This window comes from Tremella mesenterica (genome assembly GCF_000271645.1).
Source record: "Tremella mesenterica DSM 1558 unplaced genomic scaffold TREMEscaffold_11, whole genome shotgun sequence".
Lineage (NCBI taxonomy): Eukaryota > Fungi > Basidiomycota > Tremellomycetes > Tremellales > Tremellaceae > Tremella > Tremella mesenterica.
In genome coordinates this window covers 76,577-91,089 of record NW_006711235.1, presented here as the reverse complement: position 1 = coordinate 91,089, position 14,513 = coordinate 76,577, and the positions used below count along the sequence as shown (strand labels likewise).

Here is a 14,513-nt window from a genome sequence, read left to right as displayed (position 1 = left end):
TCGGTCAAGCAGAGTTCTCTCAGTGGCGGTCGCCCGGGAGTAGTTTGCACATTCCTCTTCTGCTCCATGACAATACAGACCACACTTGACGCCCTTTTGACGGCAGCGGCAGCGCTTGGTTGTACAATCACCCTTGCAGCGACAATGCACTTCTTCTTTTCGGATGTCTGACCGGTCAGCTGCGCCTAAAGATGTTGCTAGCTCACCAAAGATAAGATGCGCCACATGTCTCAATGTCACCTCTGGCTGTCTAGTCCAGTCTCTCCATCCCACAAACAGAGCCACCGGGAGCTCCATATCGTCCGCTGGGTTGATCACCTTACTCCGATATAAGCGGCTCAGGACTCCCTCTGAGCAGAGTAGGCGGTAGGTGTGAGGGTTGTCCTCAAACGTCTCACAGATGACGCAGGGTATGCGGCTAGCTGGAGCACCTGGTCGATCCGCTGGCGGGACAAAGAGTGTCACCTTATCCCCCGCCTTGTACTGCCAAGTCTTGTGGTTCCGCCCATATTGTTCAGTCATCCTGGCACGGATGAGGGCCTGTCGTTGCTGCATCTGGGTGATCACGCGATCAGCCACAGTTGGTGGATGCCGGTTCTCTTCCTCAATCATCTGTTGAATCGGATTCTGTTCTTGTCCTGTGGTGGGATTGGGACGGTGTGATGATTCTGCCCAGATCAGCTGTCAGAAGAAACATGGAGTGTATGAGCCATGCCCACCTGTAGGTCCATCTGGCGCAGGATCCTGTCTCTCGGCCTCATCATCATGATCCTCAGATTCCCACTCAAAGTCAAGAGGTCGACCTTGGGCACCCTCATCCTCTTCTTCATCATCGGATACTGGATTGTCCAGTTCCACCTCCTCCACAACATCTCGCCCGTCTGGAGTCTCCCACATTTGAATTTCTCGATGCTTGCGACCAAATACTGCATGGTAGGGTGTGTGAAGGGTGGCACTGTGCTTTGTGACATTGATTGAGCGGATCACATGTGGCAGGCCATCAGCCCTGGAGTCTGTCAGCCATAGACAACAAGCGGTGAAGCATACTTACCATGGGCGGTCAGGATTGTCCAAGCACCACTTGGCCAAGCGACTCTTCATGGTGGCATTGCCCTGCTCCACCAAGCCTTGTACCCTAGGTGTGCGGGGCAAGCCATGTAGAATCTTGATGTCATACCTCTTTGCAAGATCCACAATGAGTGTGTTGCAGAACTCTCGACCGTTATCGGATTGTAGAATAGTCGGCGGACCACAGTGATTGATCCAGGTCATGAGGTGGCGCTCCACATTGGCAGCTGTCTTCTTTGGCATTGCATACTACTGTCAGCGGCGGAAGTTGGAGCACCTGAGCAGACTCACTAGCTGCGAGTATTTGGTAAAGTGGTCCTTGATATGACAAATCCATCGCATTGTCTCCGACCCGACGGTACATTCTTTGGCTCGCATATCCACGAGGTCGATCTGGATACGCTCAAAGGGCAGATGTGAGGTGATGGGTGTGATCTCGCCATGATCTTTGTTCCGGGCTCTAGGAATCAGCTCAAAGAGGTTTGGCAAGTGAAACCTACTTGAGCATGCAGATGTTGCACGCTTGAACCGCCTTGATCACCTCCTTCTTTCCTATGCCATGATAGTGCTTGGCAATCTCCTCGTAGGTCTTGTTCTGTCCCGCATGTGTGGTTTGGAGGCAATGGACTCGTCTGATCACTGCAAGCACTTGTGACACCGGTACCAGCTTGAACCATTCACTTGCAGATGGATTGTAGCGATACAATACATCCTCACCAGTCTCGCTTAATCGATGTTGCTTCCGTACCTTGGTCAACCAGGAGTTGTGGGGTGGGCGGAAGTCAGGAGGTGCGGCTCCATTATGTTCAAGTACCCACCGGCGAGCTTGAAGGTCATCGTCCTCTATGGTGTAACTGAGCTTCTCTGCTTTCAACCAAGCCAAAAAGTCCACCTCAAAACGTGCGGAGAAAGCGGTCTGAGGGAGTGCTGCCATCTCCTCCAATAAACTAGTGAGAGTAATTGCTGAAAGGCATGAAGGAAACTAGCGGGAGAAGGTGAGGCTTATGCTATCCCCGAATGCAAAGTGGCACTTCTCCCACAGGGTATGGTTGGCCATTCACCCCTTGAGATGTACGGTCTGGCTTACTCAGAGGTTCATGTCCTTGGTACGCCCTTGTAGAACTGGCAAGGAGATGCTGCATGCAGCAGCTGCCTTGGGCCTACACGTAGGACAGGGTTGCACAGAGGGATCACACAGTAATTGCATGGATTTGATGGATGCGCGCACAGAGTGCTCCCTGGGTGTACGCTTCACCGGTCATTCACCTCTGGAATGGTACGCTCCCCCTGTGTATGGTGTGGCCCATTCAGCTCCGGAGTGGTACATCTCCACCTGTGTCCGACCAGGATCATTCAGCTCCGGAGGTGAACGTCTCCGCCGGTGTCCCTAACAGTACCAGGCGTAGTAGCAAACGGAGTAAGCCGGGACGCGGGAATGGAGACGGGGACGGGAATGGAAAAAGAGTACGACTACATGGTAAGGTACCCGTGGTACCGCGTGATCCTGACACGTATTCATGTCCCGTCCCCATTTGGAAATCAATCATACAGTAATTCCCTTTCTCACTTTAGCTTTATCTCTTCCTGATCCCGTGGGAACAGTGTAAGAGTAAAAAGAACAGAAACGTTTTCATCTATACACATTTGCAAAATCTGCATTGTCCATCAAAAGGATAAGGTGTGAACCGTTTATGTTGAGTCATCAAGTGTCAAATTAAGTTACAAGGGTTTCTCAACATCTAATTTCATGCTTCCACTATGTATTTATTTACATTCTCTTTTGGAGGATCACATGTTGACTATTTACCTTTGATGACATGGACCATTTGGTTTTACTAGTTCTCTGTGTAAGATACAGAACTATCATCAGTGGCATCAATAGCTTCACGTCTGTTCAAACAACTTGTATGAGGATCACCTCCAAACCTGAAACCGTCGTATTTCTGCCCATCTTGGCCAATTTCAGGGAGTGGGTTTGTTGGAGGACTCCCCTCTCCAAGCCAACTTCCCTCACCAAGAGCCCCCAAGTTTGGTTGATTAGCAAACTCAAAGATGATCATAAGAACTTCATCATTGATTGGACGGTAAGGTGTCCTATTGCCGGATTCTCCCTTAGTAGTATTTTCAACAAGCTGTCTAGTTCTCTCACCTATCCATCGAGCAATACTACTTGCTGTATTTTCCGAGTTGGCTTTCAAAGAGAGAAGCAATTCCGTCAACAAATTGAAAGATATGTTTCCAGCTGGTGCACTTGGATTTGAATGATCCTGAAGAGCTTCAGACTTCTCAGTAGTGTGTTCAGTCGATTCACTCTGTGTGTGGCCCTTAGCGGTATAATAAATCTGCAAAAGTACCTCATCCGCCAATGAAAGTGATTGTTCCATCAGTTCAGTAGGGTCCATAAGGTCCCTTAAATGTAAACCAATGGATCGAGCTATTCCTTTTGCTTTTTTCATGAGCTCAGCTGTTAGAGCGGTCAATAAGTTTTCCAACAAGTCCAAGGATGTGCGCCCAGCTTGTGCGTGGGTTTCTCCGTCATCTCCTGCAGCTGGATCAGCACCAAAGATCATTTCTGATATGCCTGATGAATCACTTCTGTGTGGACTTGATGGTGATGCTGATGGAAGAGGATTGTGTTGAGGGGATTCCTCTTGCGCACCAGTGTCATTCAGTGATATTTCATTCGAATGCCTACTCATTGTGAGACGGGGACAAAGTAGTTGAAACGCAGGGGACCCATCCCACCCGGTTCTGCCTCATATACCCCACACCCTAGAGGAGAGTAGGGGTCGAACGATCTAGACGACTTGTTTTTGATATTCCGACGCCGGCGTCCCCGTTCTGGTCGGAGGAAGATGATGACGTCTAGGGGGAGGATATCAATGAAGGGAGTCTATCAAAAAGCTGTGCAGGTCTCTACCTATGAGGAAGATATCGATGAAAAGAGGGATATCAATAAGCAGTACAGGTCTCCACCTCTAGAAGATATCGATGAAAAGAGGGAATTCAAGAAGCTATGAAGGTCTACCTTTAGAAGATATCGATGAAAAGAGGGATATCAAAAAGCTGTGGAAGGGTGAGAAAGGATATCGTTGAAGGGTAGGAATAGAGAAGTTGAAATATAAGATTGATGAAGGGAGAGGATTGAGAAACCTGTGTAGGATTACTTCTTGGGTAGATAAGGGTGTGGGAGAGGGAAGGAGGAGCGGTGTACGAGTAGGAAGAAGAGAATGGTTTGACAAACCGTGAGAATTGTAGGAGGATACGAATGGATCGAGGAGGATACAATTAGGCGTGGACGGGTGATCAGATGATATAAAGGGAGAGTCTAAAATGATGGTGTGGACTTCAGGATGAGATGACAAGATGGACGGGTATAGTTCTCCGTATGAAAGATTCAAAAGAGTCTATCAACGAAGGGAGAGGCTGTATCGGTTGAGAATGGGTAAAAGATTGGATGAGGAACAAGGGGTAGGAAATCATGAAAATCAAGAGACCTATCTTGGAAAGACCAACGGAGAAGAGACATCCTCGAAATGATTCACTCCTCTATATGAGGAATATAAGGGAAAGAATAAACGGTGAGTGTTTTTCAAAAATGTAGGATGTTGATAAGAACAGTTAGATCTTGGAAGAGAATCAACAAATCTTTGTCAGTCATCTACAAATCACCCTGTAAGTCTGTCAGACGTTGTTATGATCCATTCTACCCATCTTCAATGAAAGATGGTTAGAGGAAGATGTAAGAAGGATTTTGCAATGTCATCTCGCAAGGAAAAATCCAATTCTCATGACTGAAACTCTTAAATAATCTCTTCATTCTCTCAAAACAAAAGATTCCCTATTCTCCTCAGTACCATCATCCCTGACCCATTTACCAACAAAGTGAAGTTGAACCATCATCCTTCAAACTATGAAGGAAACTAAGAATCTCCTTAGACTGTGTAGTTCCTTCCAAGCCGCGTTGATTAAATTTGAGGTCAGTAGAGTTACTTGTATGTCTTTAATAACGATGAGGACCAGGACATCTACAAGACGAGTACGTCCTTGCTGGAGCTCGATTGAATGTGGACGTTGAAAGTTCCTGCCTACTGCTTGGAATTGAGGTAATTGAAAAGTCCACCTTGTTCAGATCATCATTCAACTTCTGCATTCCATCTTCTACATCACCGTTGATGGTTGAAGTGGGACTTCCCGTCATAGAACTTCCTGACGCCAAAGTCGAACCAGGACTCACTGCTCCATTTGATGACAGAGGACTTCCTGGGTTTGAACTATTTTTGAAATCAAGATCCTTTGTGTTGAGTTGAGTCAAAGTGACTTTTGATTTGCATGTACCAGTAGTTGTGGAAGGTACAACTTTGCTATCAAAGAACTTGTCTTTCTGATCCTCAGTGGTGAATTTTGAGGAAAACGCAGAATCATCGCCCACCAGGGTATCTTGAGATTCCTGGCGCAGGGGTCGCTGAACGGATTGAACAGTTGTCATCTTGATTGTACTAATGTGCTGTAGTTATCGAATTGTCGTACTGTTGTTTGTAGAAGAGTGAATGTTTGAGTTTGATGAGAAAAGTATAGACTTTTGTGGCTTATTTATACTTTTCAAAGTCATGATTGGAAAAAGGCGGGAGATGGCTCTCGTGTTACGTCATCATCGTTAGGAAGGCAATGACGTTCGTATAAAAGTGTGAAGGTTTGGAAGACGTACGTCGATCCTTTCAGAAACAGATTGTTTGAAGGCAACACCAACATTTCTATATAGAGAGATGACTCAGAGGGGGAAGTCAAGAGAGGGAAAGTTTGGTGAGCCATGAGAACGTGAGAGATCATACAAAAACATTCCTGTTTTTGGCTTGGAATTCGTATTCGAGGAAGCCTGGTGGAGCGTCGGTGAGACTTCTTCATGATCCGTCAGAGACGAAAAGCTAGAGAAAGTTGAGTAAGCCCTGTCAACGTAAGAAGAAATCCCTCAACAAAGTTCAAGAATCCGTTAAAGGATTGACGAGACAGACATGGAACCCTTGTTGAATCGTCGACGAGTCTGTCAAGAGATTTCAAATGATATGTATGATCATGAGGGAAACCACCAACTCAAAACAAATGAAAAAAATCTCATTCCCCAGGTCTCTCCACAACATCCCTCAACTCCCTCCATCCGTTCAAACTCTCCAACTCTACATCCACCCCTAACCCATTCAATTCCTTCTGTAGACCTTCCAGATCAACTTTCATCTGTCTTCCAAACCTTTCTTCTTCTTCTTCCCCATTCCCACCACCACCACCTCCACTGAAAAACCCAAACGTACCTTTCTTACTCTTCCTATGACGTCTCAAAAGGTCTTCAGTCTTTCTCACACTTGATAGAATCGTAGCGTAGTTGGTACATACCGTATCGACCACTTGGGAGGACCAATCGCATCCGTATTTCTCTTTGAGGGTCGGAAGAGAGTTCAGTAGTTCTTGTAGAGGTTTGAAAATTGTCGGGATGAAATGAGAAGGAGTGGGTTGGGTAGAGGAAGAAGGTGAAGCTCGCAATTGTGATGCTATTGAACGAATCAGTTTGAGCGGTTCGGAACATCGTTTGACGAGTATAGACAGGAGGGTGGAGATGAGGGAAGAGGAAGGGAGATTGAGGAGGTCTGGGTGTCAGGTGGATCACACACTCAAGTGACTGGAAAACGTTGTGCGGATGTTTGTGCTGAGTGCAGAAATGATATTTAGTCTTGAGATCCACAGAATTGAGAAAATTGTATGGCAAGTTGATAACGCAAGACCATGCCAATTCGGTGAAGTGGGGTGGGGAGGGGGTTAATGTGCGACAGAGACCGCTCGACTTACCATCAAAATCCACCCCTTTGAGAACATCCAACCCTCTTGCCTTACTAACGAACAAATCCACATCCATGATACCCGCAGCTACAAACCTCAATGCTGTATCTTCCTGTCTCGTATCTTCGTCTCCCAGCTTGTAAGTCTCTAACGTGGTCTGAAGCCAGCGTCCGTACCTCGACACAATCTTCCATCAGCTCGTCCGCCCCAAGTGTGTTACATGAGTGTCTCATACATTGAACTGCTTGTCCGATGAAAATCAGAGAGGCATGAGTGTTCCTGACCCTGATGGAATACGCGGACAGTCTGAAGAGGGAAAAGAAAAAGTCTGAAGAGGCAAAACAGCTACCATGATTTACAAAGGGAGTTTAATGATTCAAATGGTATACATGAAAAGATTGAAGAGGAAGAAGAAAGTCCTCTCGGATATCTAGAAATTGAAAGATTCCGACAAATGGGTCTATCAGACTTGAGAGTTATGTTGATAAAGATGGCAATGAAAGATCTACCCACCTGTAAACTCAAACGCCAGAATCGAGCAGCTAATTCAGGTACGTAAACATCTTCCGACCAACATCTCTCAAACGCTTTCCAAGCGAATTGACTTTGTGTCAAATTCCATTCCCCTTCTTCTGTCGCTTCTTTCTCCATCATCGACCGAGAAGGGGTCTTGGGTTCTCCTGACGTTTGTCTGGAATCATCTTGAGATCCTTTTTCGTTGGGTTTTACCACTTGGTTCAATTGTGAACCCCTCCTTGATCCTTGCGCGATTTGAGATCCCCTTCTCTCTGGAGATTGAGACGATGTTGCTAAAGAATTTTGTTCATGCCCAAACAAAGGTGGGGATGTAAGAGTATTTTCCAAACTACCAACTATTTCTTTCCACCTTAATTGAAAGTATACAGGTAATTGCCATCGTCTAGAGAACGCCTCGTACGATTCGCTCTGTCGCATAGATATGATGGATTCTTGACTGGGAGCCAGGGTTTCGAGTAGGGAAATGAAGTTGTATGTCGTGGTGTAGTGCTGTGCTTCAGTTACTGTCACCGATTGAACGAGCACGTCATGACGGAGGAGAGAGTTGACGGTAGCCACATGGAATGTAGTAACGTGTTCATTGCCGAGATGGCAGAGTGGAGCAACGAAGGGGAAATACAGGATGAGGTGACTGGAAGAGATGAATCGAAAATCACCTTGTGCAACTCATCCGGTCTACCAGCAGCGAAAATCACATTCCCCAACTTACTCGCAATACTCCCACTGAGTTCAGGCCAAATGACCTTCCCGAAAAAATCGAAACCTTTATCTCCTTCTCGGGGATCGTTACCGTGGGAATTGTTTAATCCCTCTGCGACATTCATGAGCGGTTGATATGTTGTCAGATGGGTCAAGACTTGGTTATACAGTGCAGCGAGGGGAGTGGGTTCAGAGAGTTGAGGAGAGGGATCGAATGGGTTACGGAATGTTGCGGGTGTATGAGGAGTTTTAGGGATGGCTGAGGATGGGGCGGTGAGTGCAGAGGGTGTAATTGTCTGGGTGTCAGAAATTTACATGACTTTGTCTGACGATTGTGGTAGCATTTCTAATCTGGTCGCAGAATAACATGTAGACGAAGAAGTAGGGTTTGCAGGTGAAAAGGATCGAGATTGAACAGAGGATGGAGAAGGAAAGAATCACTGTGAAACCACTAGTGGCCTGCTTGTAGACTACGCGTCGATGAAGAGGAATTAGGTGGAGACGGGCCTGAAAGTAGGATAGAGGAACTGGAATGGCATGTGTCAAACATGAATGAAAGTGTTGTGGCTGCGTTTGCCGAGAGATGATGGAGACGTTCGGGCTTATTCTGCGGAAAGATATACAAAAAGATGCGGTCAAACAACTCACATGCTCGCAGAAATCCCTGACAGACCTCCTTATCACCTCTTCTGCCTCTTTCCATCCCTCAATCAACTCATAAGTCCTTAAACAAACTTTCAACTCATGTTTATCGTCCAAAGTGCCTAATAAGATATTCGACAAATCTTTCGAAAGAGACTCTCGGATAGAGTCTACACGAGGGGAAACGACTTGAACTAATTCACATTTCTCACTCTTCGCTTTATTGACTAGATAGACTAATTGTGTATATTCGCCAGCTACTCGAGCTACGAGTTTGGAACGATCTGAAGGTTCTGATGGATTAGAAGGTGCGAGGAGGGTTTCGGCACGGGAAAGTGTTTCGAATAGTCTTTGGAGGAGATCTAATAAGGCCTGATTGTGAGTGTGAGTGTTTTGTCAGTGATGAGCATGAAATTGTCGTGATCAGACATGAATCAGTGTGTCATATCGAGACAGGTGATGGGCATCAGACATGTGTTGGAATGTTACTTGAACACTGGTATGGAGGTAGGTGATTTTGTAAGTAACCACAAGAGATTGGATGACGAGTAAACGTGAAGGAGATGGAATATAGGGAGAGAGAAGAAGAAGAAGGAGAGGAGACATACACGTTCTTCCCTCAAAGCAGCCCGTTCTTCGAGTTTTGATTGAACGGCTTCTTGGTGTGTCAAAAGGACATCTCTGACGGTCTGGGATCAGTTGGGAAAGCTACTTTAGAGAACCCCACGATGATCCGAGATCCAAGACAAGGAGGATACCGTCAACATAAGAGACAAATGATTGAACAAATCACGGGCATCACGAGAAAAAGCGTGTAGACGCATGAAATCATTATTAGGAAAGTACGATCATGAAGCGTTGCGTATCCTGAGGGGTGGAGATTGCCTGGGGTAGGTAACAAACGGTAAGTAGAGATGATGGACGGATTAAGAGGTACATTAAAAGTGGACCCACCTCAATCTCCCCACATAAACCTGTTAGAGGTTGTTCTAACCCTCTTAACCTATCTCCTTCCCCTCTGAGTCCAGTACCGAGTGAAATGAACTCTTCATAGTCGTCATTGATGAGTTGGACCAATTCTTCTCTCAAGATCCCTGTGGTCAGTGAGGGTATTGTTCTACTTCACCGGGATATTCTCATGATCAGAGTTCCCCTGAAAACCGGGAATCCCGTGGTTGGGAGACCTTTCTGCTCGATAATAGGTCCTTTTCCTGAATGGAAATCCTGTATCCTCTGCATAGCGGGGGAATGGGGGAGTGTGGTTGAGTAAGGAAGAAATCAAGGTTCTCGGTATGACGGTGGAAGAGGGGGTCATTGCCTGGTACGTAGTGAAATATCGTAGAGATGATCAAGTTAAACTAAGGAGGATGAATTGGAAATGAGTGAGATAAGTGGGGAAAGTAAGCCCGAAAGTAGAGAGGAAGAGAAAAGGTGATAGAAGTAGATCTATGACTCACCGAGATATTCCCTCAATTCTCCTCTGAGCTCATCCAACGGGACCCAGACCCTACTTAATAAAAAGGAATCAACGTCGAATTGGTCGGAAGAGAGTAATGGGTGATCGTGGGATAATGGGTGAAGAGATGGGAGGTCTAGAGATGGATGACCGGAGGGGGGTAGAGCAGTCGGATTGGAGTCGGAAGGTGAGGACATGGTGATGAGGTTAAGGGGTCGTTCAAGACAGCAGGCAGCTGGAGGGTTAGGTAAGAAGTGTAGAATGAGTGTACATGTCAAAGATGGAATGTCTATTGCACTGTTCTATAGTAGTAGAGGAGGTTAGTGAGTGGGGACGTGGGGGCGTGTATGGAGAAATAGGCTTGCGAGGTCTATTGGCTGAGAATCTTATTTCAAACAGGCGTGGAGAGGTAGGCTAAGTATCGGGAGTGACCATATTTACAATACGATTACTTACTTACTTGGTACATGTCAGACATGGAGTAAGGTAGGGTGGGGTTATGAAGGGGTGGGATATGATAGGGTATCAACGTGTTGGTTAGCGATAACTTCTCTTTCATACTTGTGTCTATCATCACTGATGGTATTATATCGTCTATGAGGGATACCACTACAACTAAGTTACAACATTTATATATGTATCTCACTTCTTATATCTCTACAACATATCTCTTCCTAGCCCTTCTCCTTCTCCTCGGGTTCTCTCCCCACCCCACCCCACCCCATTCTTCTGATCAGTCTGACCCCTGGCCTGCCACTGTTCGCTGATCGCTGACCTCTGGGTAACAGACAGCTGAACACTGAGCGGGCGAGTACAGAGACGGAGAATAGATACTTGGTTGATCGTTGATTTGACCTGACAAATGGAGTAGGGAAAGACGTAAAGTGTTAGCCTAATGGAATAATAACCTCCATAATCGTTCCAAAGGGGAATCAACCTTGACCATCTCCTCAACCTCCCCTTCAAAAACATCCTCATCGACAAGTTTTTCCAACGATGACTCCATATCGCTCTCAATATGTTCCTCAATGTTTTCAGTCGGATCCACCATATCCACTTTATCCACCTTATCCATCTCTCTCATATCCCCTCCCGACTCTATCCCCTGTTCAACAGAAGACCCGACCATCTCATCCCCGACTTCATGTCCCAACACCCAATTAGCTCGACAGGTATAACAACCCGAAGAGAAGAATGTAGGTGGAGAAAAAGCGAATGCCGATAATGAATAGATCGCGTGAGGTAGATGGAATATACCTATTAAAGAGAGAAGGGTGATGATTGTGATTAGGAATATACGTTGAGGGGAAGTCATGTTGATCGCCTCGTTGACACGTTGGTTTTCTTCCCTTCTGTCTTTGGATATCTGGACCTTTGACCGGAAAGGTTCGTAAGTTACCTTAAAGATGGAAGGTTGATAGATGGCTTGAGTGGATCGGACCTGCCGTATTGCCGTTTACCTTGTGAGAGGAAGACTGGATGAGTGGATGATGTTTGTTATACATATTTTGATACATTAGTTGTTGTTGCCGGATGGATCACAGGATGGAGTAACGGAGGGGGTGAAGGAGTAAGAATGTAAGGATAGATTTGTGACATGTAACATGTTTCTATATCTTTCCCTTACTCTTCTTTTCTCTGTATCATAAGTTTCTTTTCCTACTCTATTCGTATATTCCCCTTGACAACTTCTCTTACTCTTCTTTCACCCGTTTCAGCCCCCACCTATACCTACCCACCAATAAGTGTTCTCTACGTCAACATGAATGGATGCTCTGACTCGGAGCCCCACCTCCACCGAACCCTCAAGATAACCCCGACACCCGAACCGATGTGGCACATGCCTACGCCACAAACGACCGCGTCGTCGCCACCGCACCCACCGCGCCGCGCCGCGCGCCACGGTCGGAACGATGGGGAAATCGGAAGAAATGACGAGCGAGGGGGGAGGGAGGGAGGGGAGAGGGGGACCGAGGGGAAAGGGTAAAGACGGAGGGGGATCGGTGATTGCTGATTGGTTATCGAGTGATACATTGGGGCAGGGGGTTACATGTTGTTCTTCACCATCACCCTGGTCATTGAGTATACATAACATACATAACATACATACATACAACCTCGTTCGACAAGCATAGGAGGGGTAAAGTGTATACAGTAGCTACCTAGCCGCTTGGATACATGGGTACATGGTGAGTGATGCTTCTCTCACAAGGTTCGATGACTGCACGGCGAGTTGGGCTTGGTACTACATGCTACATACATGTTACATGGTCAGAGGGGGTCACCCTGGGGTCTGACTCTGGGTATGGTGTCGGGGATGCATGAGTGAAAGTGTTACGTTGAGAGTGGAGACGTTGGTGGTGGTGGTGGTGGTGGTGATCCTTCGAGGGGGAGGGATCGGGAGAAGAGGGGAGGGAATGGGTGGGTGATGGCGACGACACACCTTCTGTCAACGAGGAAGAGCGTATGAGACGACATACGATAGTAGTGAAGACCATTACGTTGCCCCATACTCCACAGTCCATAGTCCCTATCTGAAAACAACATATCTATGATCCATGTCCCATGCCCCAGAGAAGTAAGACAAGAAAAACATGTCAAATGTCACGACTAACGCCCAGATCATCAACACCTTCAACACCTCCAACCAACACCCACACCATTTCACATCTCAGTTCACACCGTTCATCATCCTCTCATACCCTGCAGGTCTCAAACACCAACCGACTCATCACCAAAACAGCGATACAGAAAGACATCAACAGACATAAAGATATAGATCGATAGATGGGACATAAACCATACACGCGATAAATGAGATCAAGATGAACCCTACTTCAATGCAACATCTCATGAATGTATACAACATAAACGATGGTGTGAATGATCATAATGATCAATCACATTCGACCCAGGTCGGTGTAAATCGAATCATCAACCATGATACATCTACCAATCACCCTTTTTCTCAATCCACACCAAACCTACCTTATCAACCTACACCAAACTTACCTCATATCTCCCAAATCCAAAATCCCACACTCGATCAAGAAATGAAAGAAAGACCACCACTTTCACAAAAGGTTGATCAAACCTTCCCGCCGCATACGAATCATGGGCAGCACCGATCAGATGAAGTTCGACTCAATGGAGTTTCGTCGGATGATATTGCACAGACCGTTGATACTCTGGTACGGAAAGAGTCGCAGAATGGACATGTAAAGTATAATCAGCAGATTTCATCAAATGGGAGTATGGCTATATATGGGGATAAACAGAGGTCGAATATGAATGTAATTGCGAGTGTAGATACGGAGAGAGGGGATATGGTAGAGACAAAAATGAACGGAAGTCTTGTAAGCTTTTCTGTATAACCCCATCAAGTCTGTCGTACGGAACGGATACCCCGCTACACTCGTCTCATAAATGTCTTGAAATCGCTATCTCGGATGGTGGAGAGAAAAACCTCTTGTAGTGTATGCGGAAGATGGATGTACTTGGTACAGGTAAGATCAACCCTAGATGAACAATGTTGGATCGTTTGAAGTGGGGAAAACCGGAAGATCAAGTAGGCACAACGTGAAGATGAAGTGGGTACAACGTCAGGATGAAAAGAAAAGAAAAGGAGAAACCTAGGATAGATCACATCTTGATGGGTCTTGGTAAGGGTATGAACGATCAAGCTTGATAAACCATCGAAAATTGAAGAACGTTGGAGGAGACGAGAATCAAATATAAAATGAGGGAGAAAAGAAACTGATCTCGAAGACACCTACACCACACATAACATCCCAATCTCCTAAACCTCTTTCGACCGCTCCGAATCGATCAGAACGGACTTTGGACCTCACTCCAACTATTCCTCATGGTGGAATACAATTGGAGGGAAGAGTGAATTCGACCATCCCGTCTCAAATCACTTTAGTTGAGGGTGTCACTTCGTCCTTCTCTCCGACCTTGCCTGACACTCGTACGGGATTGACGGAGAGACACAACATTGTCTCGCCCACTTATGCGGATTCAACGACGAGACCCAACATTATTTCGCCCACTTATACGGAACCGACGACGAGACCCAACATTATCTCGCCCACTGATGCGGAACCGACGACGGCGAGACTCGGTCCAACCTTCCCCGGAGGTCGTTCAGATTCATCGGTGAAGATTACTGCGTCTTTCTCCCCCAGTAAATCGGAACAAACCACAAACCTCGCTACGTCCTTCTCTCCCAATAAACCGGAACAAACCTCAAACCTCACTTCGATCATGTCGGACGATCTCA

The 14,513-nt window shown here is 46.3% G+C and overlaps 4 protein-coding genes across 4 annotated transcripts; 1 reads left to right on the top strand and 3 right to left on the bottom strand.

The window, feature by feature from the left end:
• Positions 1–2,903: 2,903 nt before the first annotated feature.
• Positions 2,904–3,767, bottom strand: TREMEDRAFT_64418 (uncharacterized protein; the record flags this gene model as incomplete). The annotated part of the gene is made up of 1 exon (XM_007006709.1): positions 2,904–3,767. The coding sequence occupies one exon, from the start codon at positions 3,765–3,767 to the stop codon at positions 2,904–2,906; it is 864 nt and encodes a 287-aa protein (XP_007006771.1).
• Positions 3,768–6,180: 2,413 nt separating this feature from the next.
• TREMEDRAFT_33755 (uncharacterized protein) lies at positions 6,181–10,428 on the bottom strand (the record flags this gene model as incomplete). Its single annotated transcript, XM_007006626.1, has 9 exons — positions 6,181–6,707; positions 6,907–7,084; positions 7,411–7,588; positions 7,733–7,923; positions 8,091–8,429; positions 8,782–9,147; positions 9,384–9,464; positions 9,730–9,869; positions 10,233–10,428. The coding sequence occupies 9 exons, from the start codon at positions 10,426–10,428 to the stop codon at positions 6,181–6,183; spliced, it is 2,196 nt and encodes a 731-aa protein (XP_007006688.1).
• Positions 10,429–11,123: 695 nt separating this feature from the next.
• On the bottom strand, positions 11,124–11,546 carry TREMEDRAFT_64416 (uncharacterized protein; the record flags this gene model as incomplete). Its single annotated transcript, XM_007006708.1, has 1 exon — positions 11,124–11,546. One exon carries the CDS (start codon positions 11,544–11,546, stop codon positions 11,124–11,126), a length of 423 nt encoding a protein of 140 aa, XP_007006770.1.
• A 447-nt stretch (positions 11,547–11,993) lies between these two features.
• TREMEDRAFT_64415 (uncharacterized protein) lies at positions 11,994–13,018 on the top strand (the record flags this gene model as incomplete). Its single annotated transcript, XM_007006707.1, has 4 exons — positions 11,994–12,214; positions 12,390–12,420; positions 12,564–12,652; positions 12,853–13,018. 4 exons carry the CDS (start codon positions 11,994–11,996, stop codon positions 13,016–13,018), a joined length of 507 nt encoding a protein of 168 aa, XP_007006769.1.
• Between the last annotated feature and the right edge of the window lie 1,495 nt (positions 13,019–14,513).